This window comes from Sycon ciliatum, chromosome 7 (genome assembly GCF_964019385.1).
Source record: "Sycon ciliatum chromosome 7, ocSycCili1.1, whole genome shotgun sequence".
NCBI lineage: Eukaryota > Metazoa > Porifera > Calcarea > Leucosolenida > Sycettidae > Sycon > Sycon ciliatum.
This window is the reverse complement of record NC_088649.1, coordinates 19541219-19554523: the sequence shown is the minus strand read 5'-3', so window position 1 is coordinate 19554523 and position 13305 is coordinate 19541219. Positions and strand designations below refer to the sequence as shown.

Genomic DNA, 13305 nt, shown 5'->3' with positions numbered 1-13305 from the left:
AGCCAATCACGAACGGCCCCGAGCCCAATCTCGCTTATAAAACAGGCCAGGCGGTAGCGAGTTTTATTCATCTTCTGGAGAGCAGGGCCCATCACCAGTTATTGTATTTGCTTAGTTTCTTTCCGCGATATCTTACCAAACTACGAGAATCAACTAAAAACATTAATTTGACGTTGTTTTAAGAAAGTGACATCTAGATCGGTACGTCCGAAAGGTAAGATGCGTCTCCTTGCTCTTGCAACCCTGGCCTTGTGCCTAACACTGGCTGCAAGCTTTGAGCTGCATGTCCGCGGTCCCGCCGCCGCCGAGGGCCAGCGTAGTCGTCCCCAAGGCGTGGGTCGACCGTCCGGAGGAAGGAGACCACCTATGTCGCATAACAGCACCGAAGCGGAACCCAATGTCCAATCTCCACCCGACGCCTCCGCTGGTGAAGAAGACGAACCAGAGATAGTAGAGGTTTCGGAAGACGTTGAACCCGAGGAAGGGGATAGTGAGGACGAAGAGGATGATGACGTACCCCAGGACATGTGCAGAAAGAGGTCCGAGAAGGTTCTCAAGTTTGCCAAGAAGAACAAGAAGATCTTCAAGAAGGCTGGCAAGAAAGTGAGCAAGATCGCTAACCGAGCAGGGCGTCTTGCCGAGCGTCAGCAAGAAAGTAACCCGAGGGCAGCATCGCGTCTACAGCTGCTGAAGAAGAAGCTGTCCAAGGCCGCAGATCGTGCCCCGGCACGGGGACGCCCCGGCGCTGCGCGGCGCCCTGGTGCAGCGCGCCGTCCCGGACCCGCAGGTCAACGCCCACTGGCTGCGCTGCTCAGCAGACGACAGGGAGGGTCCCGGGCAGGTCCGCAGAGGCCACTCATGATGGGTGGCCCAGAGCGTCGACAGGGAGCGCGGGCAGAGAAGAAACAGGACAAGGCAATGTCGATCAAGCACGAAATGATGGAAGGTAAGACACTGATTCTTCGCATAAGTCATCAATAATTATTAGGCATACATGTACATGTAAAATGACCAATTCTACACGTCAAAGTGGAAGTACTAGTAAACCATAATAATTATTATTACCCCACTTGCCTTGAGTCTCCGCAATGACATGACTAATTATTGAAGAATGTGACTGCACATAATTATTTATGACTGTAGTTGCTAGTTTTGATTGACACTTTGTGAGCAAGCCAGGGGTACTCCACGGACACCACATCGTGTCACTGCATGACCTACCCCCCCCCCCCCCCCCCCGCGCCGCGCAGGGCTTGGACACCACAATCCTAACTTCGCTCACACTCTGAGTAAGAGAGTCCATAGCAATCTATGGATATGTTGAAATAATTTTTTACCTAAGTTCACATACATACACCCAACTCGTAAAATAATAATAATGAAAGACAATGGTACAGTGTACTTCATTAGTTCTTGCACAGGGAACGGCAAGGAAATAAGGCCAACTGTAATGTATGACTACTGCTTTTTTCTCTCCCAAACTCAGTACTTGCAAGCAACAGTAAAGCAACTGGTGAAATGTCATAATTATTATGTTTGCCTGCTTTGGTCTGGGTGCGTGCACGTCTGTTACTTTTTTGTTCAGACTTGGCCGACTCCTGCGAGAACGTCACGTGTGATGACTTGCCGGAGGACTGCGAAAATCCAATCCACTTCGCGAGCGACTGCTGTCCGATGTGTGCAGATCTTGAGAGCGACGAGGAAGAATGTAAGTTTTTTTGCCTATTTTCACGTACCCAAATCGTAAAATTCAATAATAATGAAAGACAATGGTACTGAGACTAGTTTGCTAGCTCGTATTTGGGGAGACCAAACCCAGAGTATAGTAGGGTGTCTCTATTTGATTTTTTCACCAGTGTTTGCCATGTAGATTCTACGTGGAAGCATTACTGGAAGTTGTTTTTAAAACTGTTGCACTAGCGTTTGCTTTTAGTGCAAGCTGGCCAGCCTTCTCCCGGCATGATTTTGCATGTGGTGAAAACGCTGAATGTGTGCTTGTTTGGATTTGTTGTTTAATAAACTTCTTTTAGTCTGGTCGGGAACTTTCAAACGGTATACCCGTATGCTAAGCAGTGCAAATGCGCAAACATTTACCGTCAAATCGTAGCAGGGCTGCAGAGCGATGAATGGATGATGGAATCTGTTTGATTTTCACGTGTTTGGTGCAGCTCCCTGTGACAGCGTAGAGTGCGTGGGAGATGAAGTGTGCGCCGTCAAAGACGACACGGCGGTGTGCTGTACTGAGCTGCCACGTCACCCTCTGGAGCTGATGGCGCTCAAGGAGAAAGTGAACAAGAAGACGCACATGATGCAGAAGAAAAGACAACAGCAACAGCAACGCCGACCAGGGGCCTTCCGGCAGCAGCGACACCCCATTCGTCGGGCTCAGAACCTTGGCCGCTTCCAAGCCCTCAAACCCCTTGTTCAGTTGCTCCGCCTGATCCGAGGACCGGTCAGACCATTCCGTGGATTCTCGCGCGGCCGCCCTCAGCGCTCGCACCCACTCCGCCGTCATGGCCAGAAACAGCAGCGCCGCTGGTCTAGGGACACACACGGTGATGAGGAGCAGGGAGCAAGCGACCAGAACGTCACTCTGAGCGATCGACGACCCGGCATGAACCGAGGCGAGCGACCGGAACGGCGGCCAGTTGGCCGACGAGACGGAGAGCGTGATCACGAGCGCCGCCAGCCTGGAGCGCGCCCAGGGCAAGCGAGGAAGGCCAAGAAAGCACATCACCTCGGACGACTGCTGAAGCACCTGGGTCATGAACAAGGTAAGCATAGAAGTATTCCGTTGTGTAATGTGAGCCTGTGATGTCTGTGGAGTGTACGTATTATTGCCATGGCTCTTACGTTAGGAAGTTGAAATAGACTGTGAGGCTTAGAACAGTGTCCAGGCTGATATGCTGTCATCTCTGTCTGAAGCGATGTTTACCAACCACGCATAGGTGAACACGCATGATTGGGAGCCAATGCACACATGGTCTTGCGCAATGGTAGTACGCATGTGGCCTTGAGTCTAAACGCACAATGCCTCGTGTCATGACACCTTACATATTTGGTAATGTACTACTTTATGCTTGTTTGCTTTTTCCAACAGATGCCTGTACCGACTCGTCCTGCCCGGCCGGACAGAAGTGCTTCATGGTTCATGGCAAGACGGCATGCTGCGGTGGCAAGCGAGGCCCACGACAACAGGCGATGCAACGAGGGCCAGGACAACGAGGACAGCGCCCCATGGGCATGAACCGAAGCCGGCCGGCAATGATGATGATGATGAACTTCAGCGACGCTGAGGCACAGAACGACACGTCCATCGACGATGACGAGGTGCAAGTGCTGGGATACTGTCGCCTGCCCAGCAGCCCAGTGTACGACTCCATGTTCAAGCAACGTGGCTGCCATTGTCAGGTCATCAGCCAGTGCAGCGTTGGCCTTGAGGACAAGGAAGTCGACGCCGAGATGGAAAACGATGACGACGAAGCCACAATGAGCGAGGGTGAAGAACAAGACGAGGAGGAGGAGGTCATGGACGAGGAAGAGCCCATCAAGGAGGAGGAAGAGAGCTCCGGTGACGGCTCTGGCTTGAAGGAAGGTACCCTGGACTCGGAGAACCGGTATGCTTCTGGGCAAATCGATGTCGATCCCATCGGTTACCGCGGCAACAGAGGCGGTGATCGACAACGCGGTGACAATGACGAAGAATCTAGACCTCAGCGTCGTCAAGGCAACGATGATGAAGATCGCAGGGGGCCCCAGCGGCGAGGACCTATGCGCCAGCAGTCGCCATTCGCTAAGAGAATGCAGAGTCATGGTCGCTTCCAGATGCAACGCCGTGGACAGCAGTTCGCGCGCAACAGTAGAATGCCCCATCGCGCACTGGCAATAAAGAAGGTGCAGGCCAAGAAAAACCCATTCGCATTCCTGAAGAAGAAGGGTGCGGTACGCGTGATGCTGAAGAAGCAGTGCCTGTGCCCTGCTTTCACGGCCGACAAGGAGCAGCGTCAAGCCAAGCGTACGCTACGCCTGCGTAAGCGCGTCAAGAAGATGATGCACCATCACCAGTGCGCCATCAAGCAGTGAACCTAAACTCCACGAATGATTCCCACTGTGTTCCACAATGAACCTTGTAATTGCCTCCCTCATAAAATGATTATCAACTCCATGATTGCTTCTCAATGCGTGTGACCATGAACCTCTCATCCTTGCCCCTGTTATATTGAACATAAACTCCGTGAATGCTTCCCAATGTGTTCAACTATGAACCTCAGCATTGCCCCTTCATTAAAGTTAGTACTCAGAATATAAGAGCATGCAGTTGGTCTCCTTCACCTGACTGGATCAGTGACAGAACATTGTCTGTAGTGATTTTGGGGGCAGCCGCAGCATCTTATGCCCTTTTTTAGTCGAATCAACTGTTGAGACTGTTCTTACACCTGGGAAACCAGATTACCTCAAACACCCCTTTTATTTCTCTCGCCACAGCGTGAAAATCCGATCTTGGCTCCAGCAGTCCCAATCGGGTTTCGTGTACTTGTATGTGACAAATTACCGAAATAATGACGCTATCGATTCTCTCAAATATGTAGTGTACGGTTCTGTCATTGCAGTTCTGACCAAGTTTATTTTGAATAATGGGAATATTCTCATACCATGCGAAAGAAACACTGACTGTGAAAATTGTTGTCGGCGTGGACTAAACTGAGTTCGGTTGCTATCAGGAAACTTAAACCCCAGGTAGCCGGGTAATTGTGCGGACCTCACCAGGGAGAGCGTTCCACAGCAGAGCGCCTGCAACAGAAAATCTCCGCTGACCGCGGCGGCTACAGTTTGCCTGGCTTAGTAGGCCATTTAACTGCTGATGGCGGGTAGGGGTGCCTTGTGCCAGGGTCAGAAGCTGGGCGAGCACAGGGCTGGCGCGGGCGTGGCTGCGCCGCCAGATGGTGATCAATATGTTCTGCCTGTAGAGCTCGCTGACACGGTACAGGGAGTGAGCCGTGAGCAGCGGCTGCATGGCTGTCCGGGGCGGATTGCCATCGATACAGCAGATGGCTCTGTTTTGCGCGGTTTGCAGTCGTTTCAGTTGACCATCTCGCATTGCGGCTGAACAGCAGCGGGAGCCATAAAGCAGGCCGGGCATTATGACCACTTTCACACACACCTGACGAGAACTTCTTGATAGGGTTGGTACCGACATTGGCCGGATTTTTAGCGACGACTACAGTAAAACCTGTGATGGCGACCGTTCGGATATGGCGACCACTCGACCATGATGACCACTTTTCCTTATCACGGAAGCATTTCCATAGAAAACAGCTCGGATAGGGCGACCACTCGCTCAACGTGATAGGTATTGGCGTTGGCAGGATTTTTGAGCGACGACTATGCATGTAGAGGCGACAGTTCGATACCAGAACGGCTTTACAGCCACATTAGTATAGACCCAAACCGATGATCAGCGTGGATTGTTCACTCGAAATTATGTTTGTGGAAGGAAACTGGCATGTTGAAGTTTGCTCTGAGGCCAGAGTCAATCGAACTAAGCCACTCCGTTGTGTTGACCCATTGCCTCCAAGTTGCCCAATTGTTTGCTTCAAATCAGAGGTGGCTCCAAAACCGGAAAGGTTTTAGAGTGGACGTCCAATTCACTCTGAGTTCTGAAATTAGGTAATTGCTATCGCTCCACGACGGTCAGTACAGAGTAACAATAAGCCTTGTGTGTGTGCTTCCTTTAGTTTTAATTGGTATGCGGTGCTTTATTGGCGAGAGGCGAGCCACTGTTTACCTGCGACAAGAAGTTTATTTTTCGAAAGTCGGAAAACTCAAGTCGCAGTGCGAAGCTCGACGTCAAAAACTCACCTGCTTGGTATGGCGCTTCTGGTCATCGCAGAGCAATGAAATGTTGGCCCGGAGTATAACACATCGTAGCATCACTGTGACATTATGTTTTCTAATCAAAATACCAAGAGAGAAAGTGAATATTGAGTCCGTTCCGGCTTGCAACCTATGTCCTTTTTGAAACCGTTGCCTCTACTTGTGAAGTTATAGGACCAATCAACAATTCGTATACCCGAGTTTCTCAATGCTGGAAAACAGTGCTCAATTTTTACTCCGAGTTTCATGGCGAGAGGGTAAGTCATTTGCTGCCAAAACTTCAGGTAGCTGAGTCCAGATAGGGACAATATGCACTGGTCATAATATCCGTCTACATGATAGCATTGCTGAGGTTTTTCATGGGTGCCGAAAGTGAGTAGATGATCATTCTACTGGGGGAAAGGTCACATGACCTATAGATCATCGACATCATGCATCACAGAACATTGTACCATACGGGAGTACTCGGTGAACAGATCACATGACCTATGGATCATACTTCGAAGTAGACATCACAGAACACTATAGTACGTAGTACTGGTGAACAGGTCACATGACCTGTGCCATGGATCATACTTCGAAGTAGACATCACAGAACACTATAGTCTATAGTACGTAGTGCTGGTGAACAGGTCACATGACCTGTGCCATAGATCATACTTCGAAGTAGACATCACAGAACACTATAGTACGTAGTGCTGGTGAACAGGTCACATGACCTGTGCCATGGATCATACTTCGAAGTAGACGTCACAGAACACTGTTCTACTATACGGTAGTACATGTACTCGGTGAGCAGGTCACGTGACCTACAGATCATAGACAACAAAGAACACTGTACTAAAGTCGTCGCCAAAAAAATTCCGGTCAATGCAAAGCTAAGCTACCGGTAGCTGTATGGGTACCGCGGGGGAACGCGCACCATACCAGTACGCGCGCTACCAGTACCAGTGCCACTGTATCCATGGCATTGGCCGGATTTTTTGGGCGACGACTGTAGTATGATCTGGGTGGTGAACAGGTCACGTGACCTATAGATCATAGCCATCACAAAACACTATACTAGATTCACTTCCTCCGTGTTATTAAAATTGTTGCTTCGCACATCGCAATGTCTGTGACTTGCCCTGTCTCAGTCGGTCTGTCGGTAGCCCTTTCCTAAAGGTGCTCTTTTAATTCGCACCTAGTGCTTTTCCCGTCCCTCAAAATATGCTGAAAACTTGAAGTGCTCTTTTTTCAGTGAAAACAGGCAAAAGGTGCTCTTTTTCAGTGAAGCATAGCCATGATACATGTTCAGATATGAACCCAAGATGAGAAAGGAATACGCACTCTTCCATTTATGGGTCCTAGAAAGGCAAACCAGGACGTAAAGTTCAAAACACCCACTTTTTACAGCATTTTGTACAACCTTCACCAACTTGTTACCCTCCACAAAAGCGGCGTGCCAAGGCCAATCGCGATATCGAGCACTCGATACTACAACTCGTAAAATTTTGATTTTAGCCTTAAAGATGAAGTTAAGGCAAAAATTAAAATTTCATCAGTTGTAGTCTTCGGGGTGCTGATTCGAATGGTCTTGGTCCGAGAAAGCTGAGACGCTCCCTTCCTACTTGAATCCCAATCGAACTCGCGCATTTCCACCGAAACTGGGTGACTGTGCCCTACTAGATGGGGATTTGTATGCAAAATGTCACTAAAAGCGCCATTTCGTTCTTATAAAAGCACAAATGACCGCGATTGGCCCATATGTTGTAGTCTTTTGGACGCTGAGTCGACTGGTTTTGGTCCGAAAAGGCTGCGATGCAGCGTTCCTCCTTTATTCCCAATCGAACATGGTTGAACAAGTGGTCACGTGCTCCTGGGTGCCCAAATCACCTGGTCACCACGCCAGCAGGCGACAACTTTCACACAAAGGTTCAACTCGAGATCAACTCGAGTGACAGGACTCAGGACTGCACCCAAAAAAGATCAAAATAGGCTAGTAATTTGTACCCTGCAGGCACGGTGACCAGGGGACTGGTGTACGCAAGAGCACTTGACCGGAAAATCACCTCCCACTGGGCCAAAAATGGCAATTTTTGAAAATGCATATTCTGGTCCAAAATTGATTGGAGATGTTGGGTATGGACATATGCACTGTGAATCCAAAGAAATTTTGTAGGATTTCATTGTACGAGACTCATAACACCATATTTAGATATGCGACTTTTGACGATTTTTTCCTCAAAATTCATTCAATTTAGGCAATTGACGACAAAGATCAGACAAGCAATGGCAAGCAGTGCTATAACTGGTCAGTGTTGGCTTCAGAACTAAATATTGCAACAGAGCTTTCGGCCATATTTTCAATTCATTGCATTCCCAACTCATCACAACCACGCGCTCTTCAGCCAAACCATACAGACACCAGCAAGGACACTTCCGTTGAGAGATAATATTGCTCCACGCCTCTAGACAGCTGTTTCGCTCCCTGTCGGAGCTCATCAGTAGAGGATAATAATGATGATAATGGAGGAATGATCATTCTTATACACCAGAAATGGCGCAAATGCGCGCTCTCCACATAATATCAATGGCATATGCAAGCTGCTAAAATGGTAAAGTGTGAGAACAGGGATAAATAATCATAGTACGCGCTCATTGGTGGAGAAACACACCACACAAGCGACGAAAACCTGAACTTGAACCTGAAATGTACTTTCCAATGGCATCAGTATTCCGCGTCAGGTTTTCGTCGCTTGTGTGGTGTGTTTCTCCACCAATGAGCGGGTACTATGATTTTTTATCGCTGTTCTCACACTTTACCATTTTAGCAGCTTGCATATGCCATTGATATTATGTGGAAAGCGCGCATTTGCGCCATTTCTGGTGTATAAGAATGATCATTCCTCCATTATCATCATTATTATCCTCTACTGATGAGCTCCGACAGGGAGCGAAACAGCTGTCTAGAGGCGTGGAGCAATATTATCTCTCAACAGAAGTGTCCTTGCTGGTGTCTGTATGGTTCGGCTGAAGAGCGCGTGGTTGTGATGAGTTGGGAATGCAATGAATTGAAAATATGGCCGAAAGCTCTGTTGCAATATTTAGTTCTGAAGTTTTAATGCGCCGTTAGTGGCAGAGCAGAGTGGACACGAAGAGTCGGTGAAGCAAGAAGGAGAGGTGACAAAGACGAGTCGGTGAAGAAGGAAGGAGGAAAGCAAGACACATCTGCAACGTCTTTGATCAAACTGAGCTGAGCTGCTGATACGAAGCGTCGACCAAGCATCCCTGACTGGAGTGAATGCCCCAGCTGGCCTCTCGTTTGTCAGTGGTTGCTACTAGACCTGTTAGTATCACACTCACGACTACAAGTTTCCTGGTGTGCATCGACATCGGCATCAGTGGGGCCTCCCGCTGTCGATCCTGTTGACGGGCGGACAGGTCGGTGTGAATCCTGAACGGCAACCGAGCCTGTCGCGTTGGGGGATCTCGGCGGTGAGTGTCGCCTCGCCTGCATACATGGACATTGCAACATCATCATAATAAACAACATACATGTACTTTCCAATGGCATCAGTATTCCGCGTCAGGTTTTCGTCGCTTGTGTGGTGTGTTTCTCCACCAATGAGCGCGTACTATGATTATTTATCGCTGTTCTCACACTTTACCATTTTAGCAGCTTGCATATGCCATTGATATTATGTGGAAAGCGCGCATTTGCGCCATTTCTGGTGTATAAGAATGATCATTCCTCCATTATCATCATTATTATCCTCTACTGATGAGCTCCGACAGGGAGCGAAACAGCTGTCTAGAGGCGTGGAGCAATATTATCTCTCAACGGAAGTGTCCTTGCTGGTGTCTGTATGGTTCGGCTGAAGAGCGCGTGGTTGTGATGAGTTGGGAATGCAATGAAGTGTTGGCTTCAGAATGGAGAAGTGCCATATAACAAGCTTGATATGATCCTGGTGTTCTAGGGCAACCTAGACTAGAGTACAGCAACTCGTTTTATACGGTGCTTGAATCATATGCGACTGCGCGATCCAGAATGGGTCTTTCTTTTTTCTCGGGCGCCTCGTAAAGCTTGAATCCTCCAGCAGCCCTACCTACTTCAAGACCGTAAACATGTGATGGACAGTGAGGATGCCGAGTAACTGGAGTAGCAACCACAGCAACTGCATCAGCTATAATAGCAGCCAGTGCAGTGGCAGCGGTTGGCTCACTGTGCTCGGCGCATCCCATGGTGAATCATCACTGGCCGCACGCGTACGTACGTACGTACGCGGCACAGGTAAAGTCATATTGATGGAGAATGCAATACAGCTCATTCTCTGATTTGGACACTCACTGGCAAGACAATCCAGCTACCAAAGTAATCTGAAGCATTCCCTAAACAGCCGAGTGCATGCTCGTACCGGTGTACGTACGCATGAAAATTCAAGAAACAATCGGCTGTGCAATTTCTGATAGTGGTTCAAAATTGCACAATTGTTGACTATTCTGGATTATTCTGGATTCATATTAGATAGCAATCTCCATCCTGTAGGTGCCTGGCTCTGTACTCAACATACAATACTTACATGTATGCACATCTCTATTGTGATCTGCATGCATATCTGACCAGTACACTTGATTTCAAATTCAAATATTTTCAAAAATCTGACCTTCAAATTTGATCGCAGTTTACTTGAGGAACTTCAGCAAACGGGCTCACGACAGATAGCTCCTGCTCAGAACACCATGCCTAGGTGTCAGAGACTTCAGCATCGCTTTCCAAATCACTTTCGTCTCCAGCATCCCCTGCGTCCGAGCCAGCTGCGATCTTTTGAATAGCAGCAAATTCGTAATCCTCAGAAAACGACTCCGACACAATTTCGCTGTCTCCAAAATCATCCTCAGAGTCATTACCCGCCTCACACTGCTTCACAGGATTCCTTCCATCGACACAGAGTAGTTGAGCTACTTACCTTGCCGAGAAACAGCAGGACAAGATGACGAAAACGAACTTTGAGCAAAACAATTTATTTGAACGATATGCCAAAATACGCACTTCAAACTCGATGCTCGCGCTCGCGGCTGTTCTGCTGTGCAGACTGGCCACATGCGCTGCGTACACGTCGACCAGGGCCTTCAGCCCACTGAGGAACAGTTCCAGGCCCCACTGATGTTGAGGCATCAGTACAAACGCGACGTACACCGAGGACGTATAATAATAATACGTCGTCAGTGGGCCATGGGGCAGGTGCACACGTCATGACGTATATACGTCGACAGTGGTGAAAGGGTTAAAATAAACCATCTGCAGGCTTTCTGACAAAGCTGTATTATGCCCCTACAAAGTGAGCATAAGTTTTGTCTAAACCGAAAGATTATGCCGACCTTTCACGTTGGAATCCGTATAATTATTATGCCGGAGCATAATTTTTTGACGAAATCCCAAGATTATGCCAAATATTATGCCGGCGTAATCCGCCAAGGGCTATACAGTGCGCATTGCATCATAAAAATGAAGTCATTGAACTTGAAATTCTGTCGGGACAGCACCCATGCATAGTCGAGTTGCACACTCTTGGGGGGGGGGGGGGGGGGGGGGAGGGTATGTACTCTTGATATAACTGGGCCTAGTTCCCGTTTATTGTGTGAATTAAAATGAACCAACCATAATTATAATACACTCTGATCTTAGCTAAGTCAGTAAGTGTAGGCCGATCATAGCTAGGATGCACTATTAGTATTAGTGGGACGTTTCGGTGGCAACATCCAACGTGTGCATTGCGCATCATTCGTCCTGGGACCGAGCTACAGTAGTAGAGCGCTCAGTCAGTCAGTGCCCGCAGCTTGGTGATGCGCATAAGAGGTTATGCGAAAGGATCACGTGCAGGCGGCGTGTAGGCGGCCAAAGCGGCCGCGCTCCGCAGGGGTGGCAAAAGAGATGAAAAGTTCAAAAGAAGTACATGTGCCTGGAATAATTTCACGAAGGAAATTTCCTGTATCGCTGTTACTATACGTTCCTCTTCTGTTCTTTACAAAGGACTATTGTACGAACGCTGAATCAGTGGCCATGACTTCTCCCAAGTTTTCAAAAGTGTATGACGAGTTAGATGACTCCAGCAAATGCCGGTACCGTGAAAAGCTCGAGCGCGTTGCACCAGACTCGAGTGATCCTTACCTGCCCAGAAGTATTTTTTTAGAGGAAGATAAATTTCCACTTGTGGACTATCCCGATATTTACAATTTCTTGGTCAACGCGCCCAGCCCCTACACCAAGGAGCAGCTCAAGGCCTACAAGAGCTTGGAAGGCTACAAATACCTTGTCAGTGGCTGGGTCGGCGATGTTCGTGCGTTTCCAGCGTCCGAATCTGACACATGTGACAGCAAGTAAGTTTGTCATCGCCAAAGTCCGCCATTCCCAGTCAGTTTCCGGCACCCATCTGCAACCCTGGATTGCTGCGCAAAACGACGGTAGCGTGATTTGTGCACACTGCACCTGCATGGCTGGTCTTGGTGAGTCTTGTTCTCACGTTGCTGCACTGTTGTTCAGCCTGTATTCTAGAACGCAGCTGATTCAGAACACAGGAAGCACTTCATTGCCGTGCCAATGGTCAACTCCTTCAATGAAGGAGGTGGAGTATGCCAGGATTCGTGACATAAACTTCACTGCACCCGACACTAAACAGCATGGGAGCAAGCGCCGTAGGTCGGAGGAGAAGGTCCCTGCTGATATTAAGCAACCCTCCAGTGCTGAGCTGGGTGAACTATATGGAAATTTATGTCAAGCCGGTAAACCGTCATTACTCTCCCTTGTTCCCGGGTTCTGCGATAGGTACGTACCTTCCAAGCCCGAGGGATATCCACCCATTTTGGATTTATTGTACGAACCAGACATGCTGGATGCTAGTTTTGGGGACCTGCTCGTTCGTTGCGAGGCAGTATTTCCAGCGGTCTGTGTTTCAGAGGAGGAAGCACGCGCTGTGGAACAGGCTACGCGGAACCAGGCAGATTCCAAGGCCTGGTTTGAATTTCGCGCCGGCCGGATCACAGCTTCAAAGTTGAAGTCTGCTGTTCGCACGGATATTAGCCAGCCCTCTGCGTCCTTAGTCCGCTCTGTGTGTTACCCTGAGGCACACAAGTTTCGTAGCAAAGCCACACAATGGGGATGTGATCACGAGCAGAAGGCAATTGACAACTATAGTGAACATGCCAGTGCAACACATCAGAAGGTTGAAGTACTGCCCAGTGGCTTTGTAATTCATCCGGACTATCCATATCTTGGCGCTACTCCTGACTCCCTTGTGCAGTGCTCCTGCTGTGGCAACGGCGTGGTGGAAGTGAAGTGCCCGTACGGGTGCCGAGACAGTAGCCTGCATGATGCTGCCGATTCAGGGAAGTTCTGTCTAGTAAAGTCCGGCGGAGCACTCCATCTTAAGCAAGACCACATGTACTACTACC

At 48.9% G+C, this 13305-nt stretch overlaps 1 protein-coding gene across 1 annotated transcript; it reads left to right on the top strand.

Annotated features, from left to right (window-relative positions):
* On the top strand, positions 1–4665 carry LOC135821166 (uncharacterized). The gene is made up of 4 exons (XM_065334236.1): positions 1–946; positions 1586–1708; positions 2169–2774; positions 3101–4665. The coding sequence occupies exons 1-4, from the start codon at positions 220–222 to the stop codon at positions 4081–4083; spliced, it is 2439 nt and encodes an 812-aa protein (XP_065190308.1). The 5' UTR covers positions 1–219; the 3' UTR covers positions 4084–4665.
* The last annotated feature ends 8640 nt before the right edge of the window (positions 4666–13305 follow it).

What these genes read in the sequence shown, in the direction of transcription:
- LOC135821166 (XM_065334236.1), top strand. Translation starts at nt 220, where the DNA reads ATGCGTCTCCTTGCTCTTGCAACCCTGGCCTTGTGCCTAACACTGGCT. An exon ending in CAAGCACGAAATGATGGAAG is followed by an intron (nt 947 to 1,585) that starts GTAAGACACTGA and finishes TTTTTTGTTCAG; the next exon opens with ACTTGGCCGACTCCTGCGAG. An exon ending in GCACCTGGGTCATGAACAAG is followed by an intron (nt 2,775 to 3,100) that starts GTAAGCATAGAA and finishes TTTTTCCAACAG; the next exon opens with ATGCCTGTACCGACTCGTCC.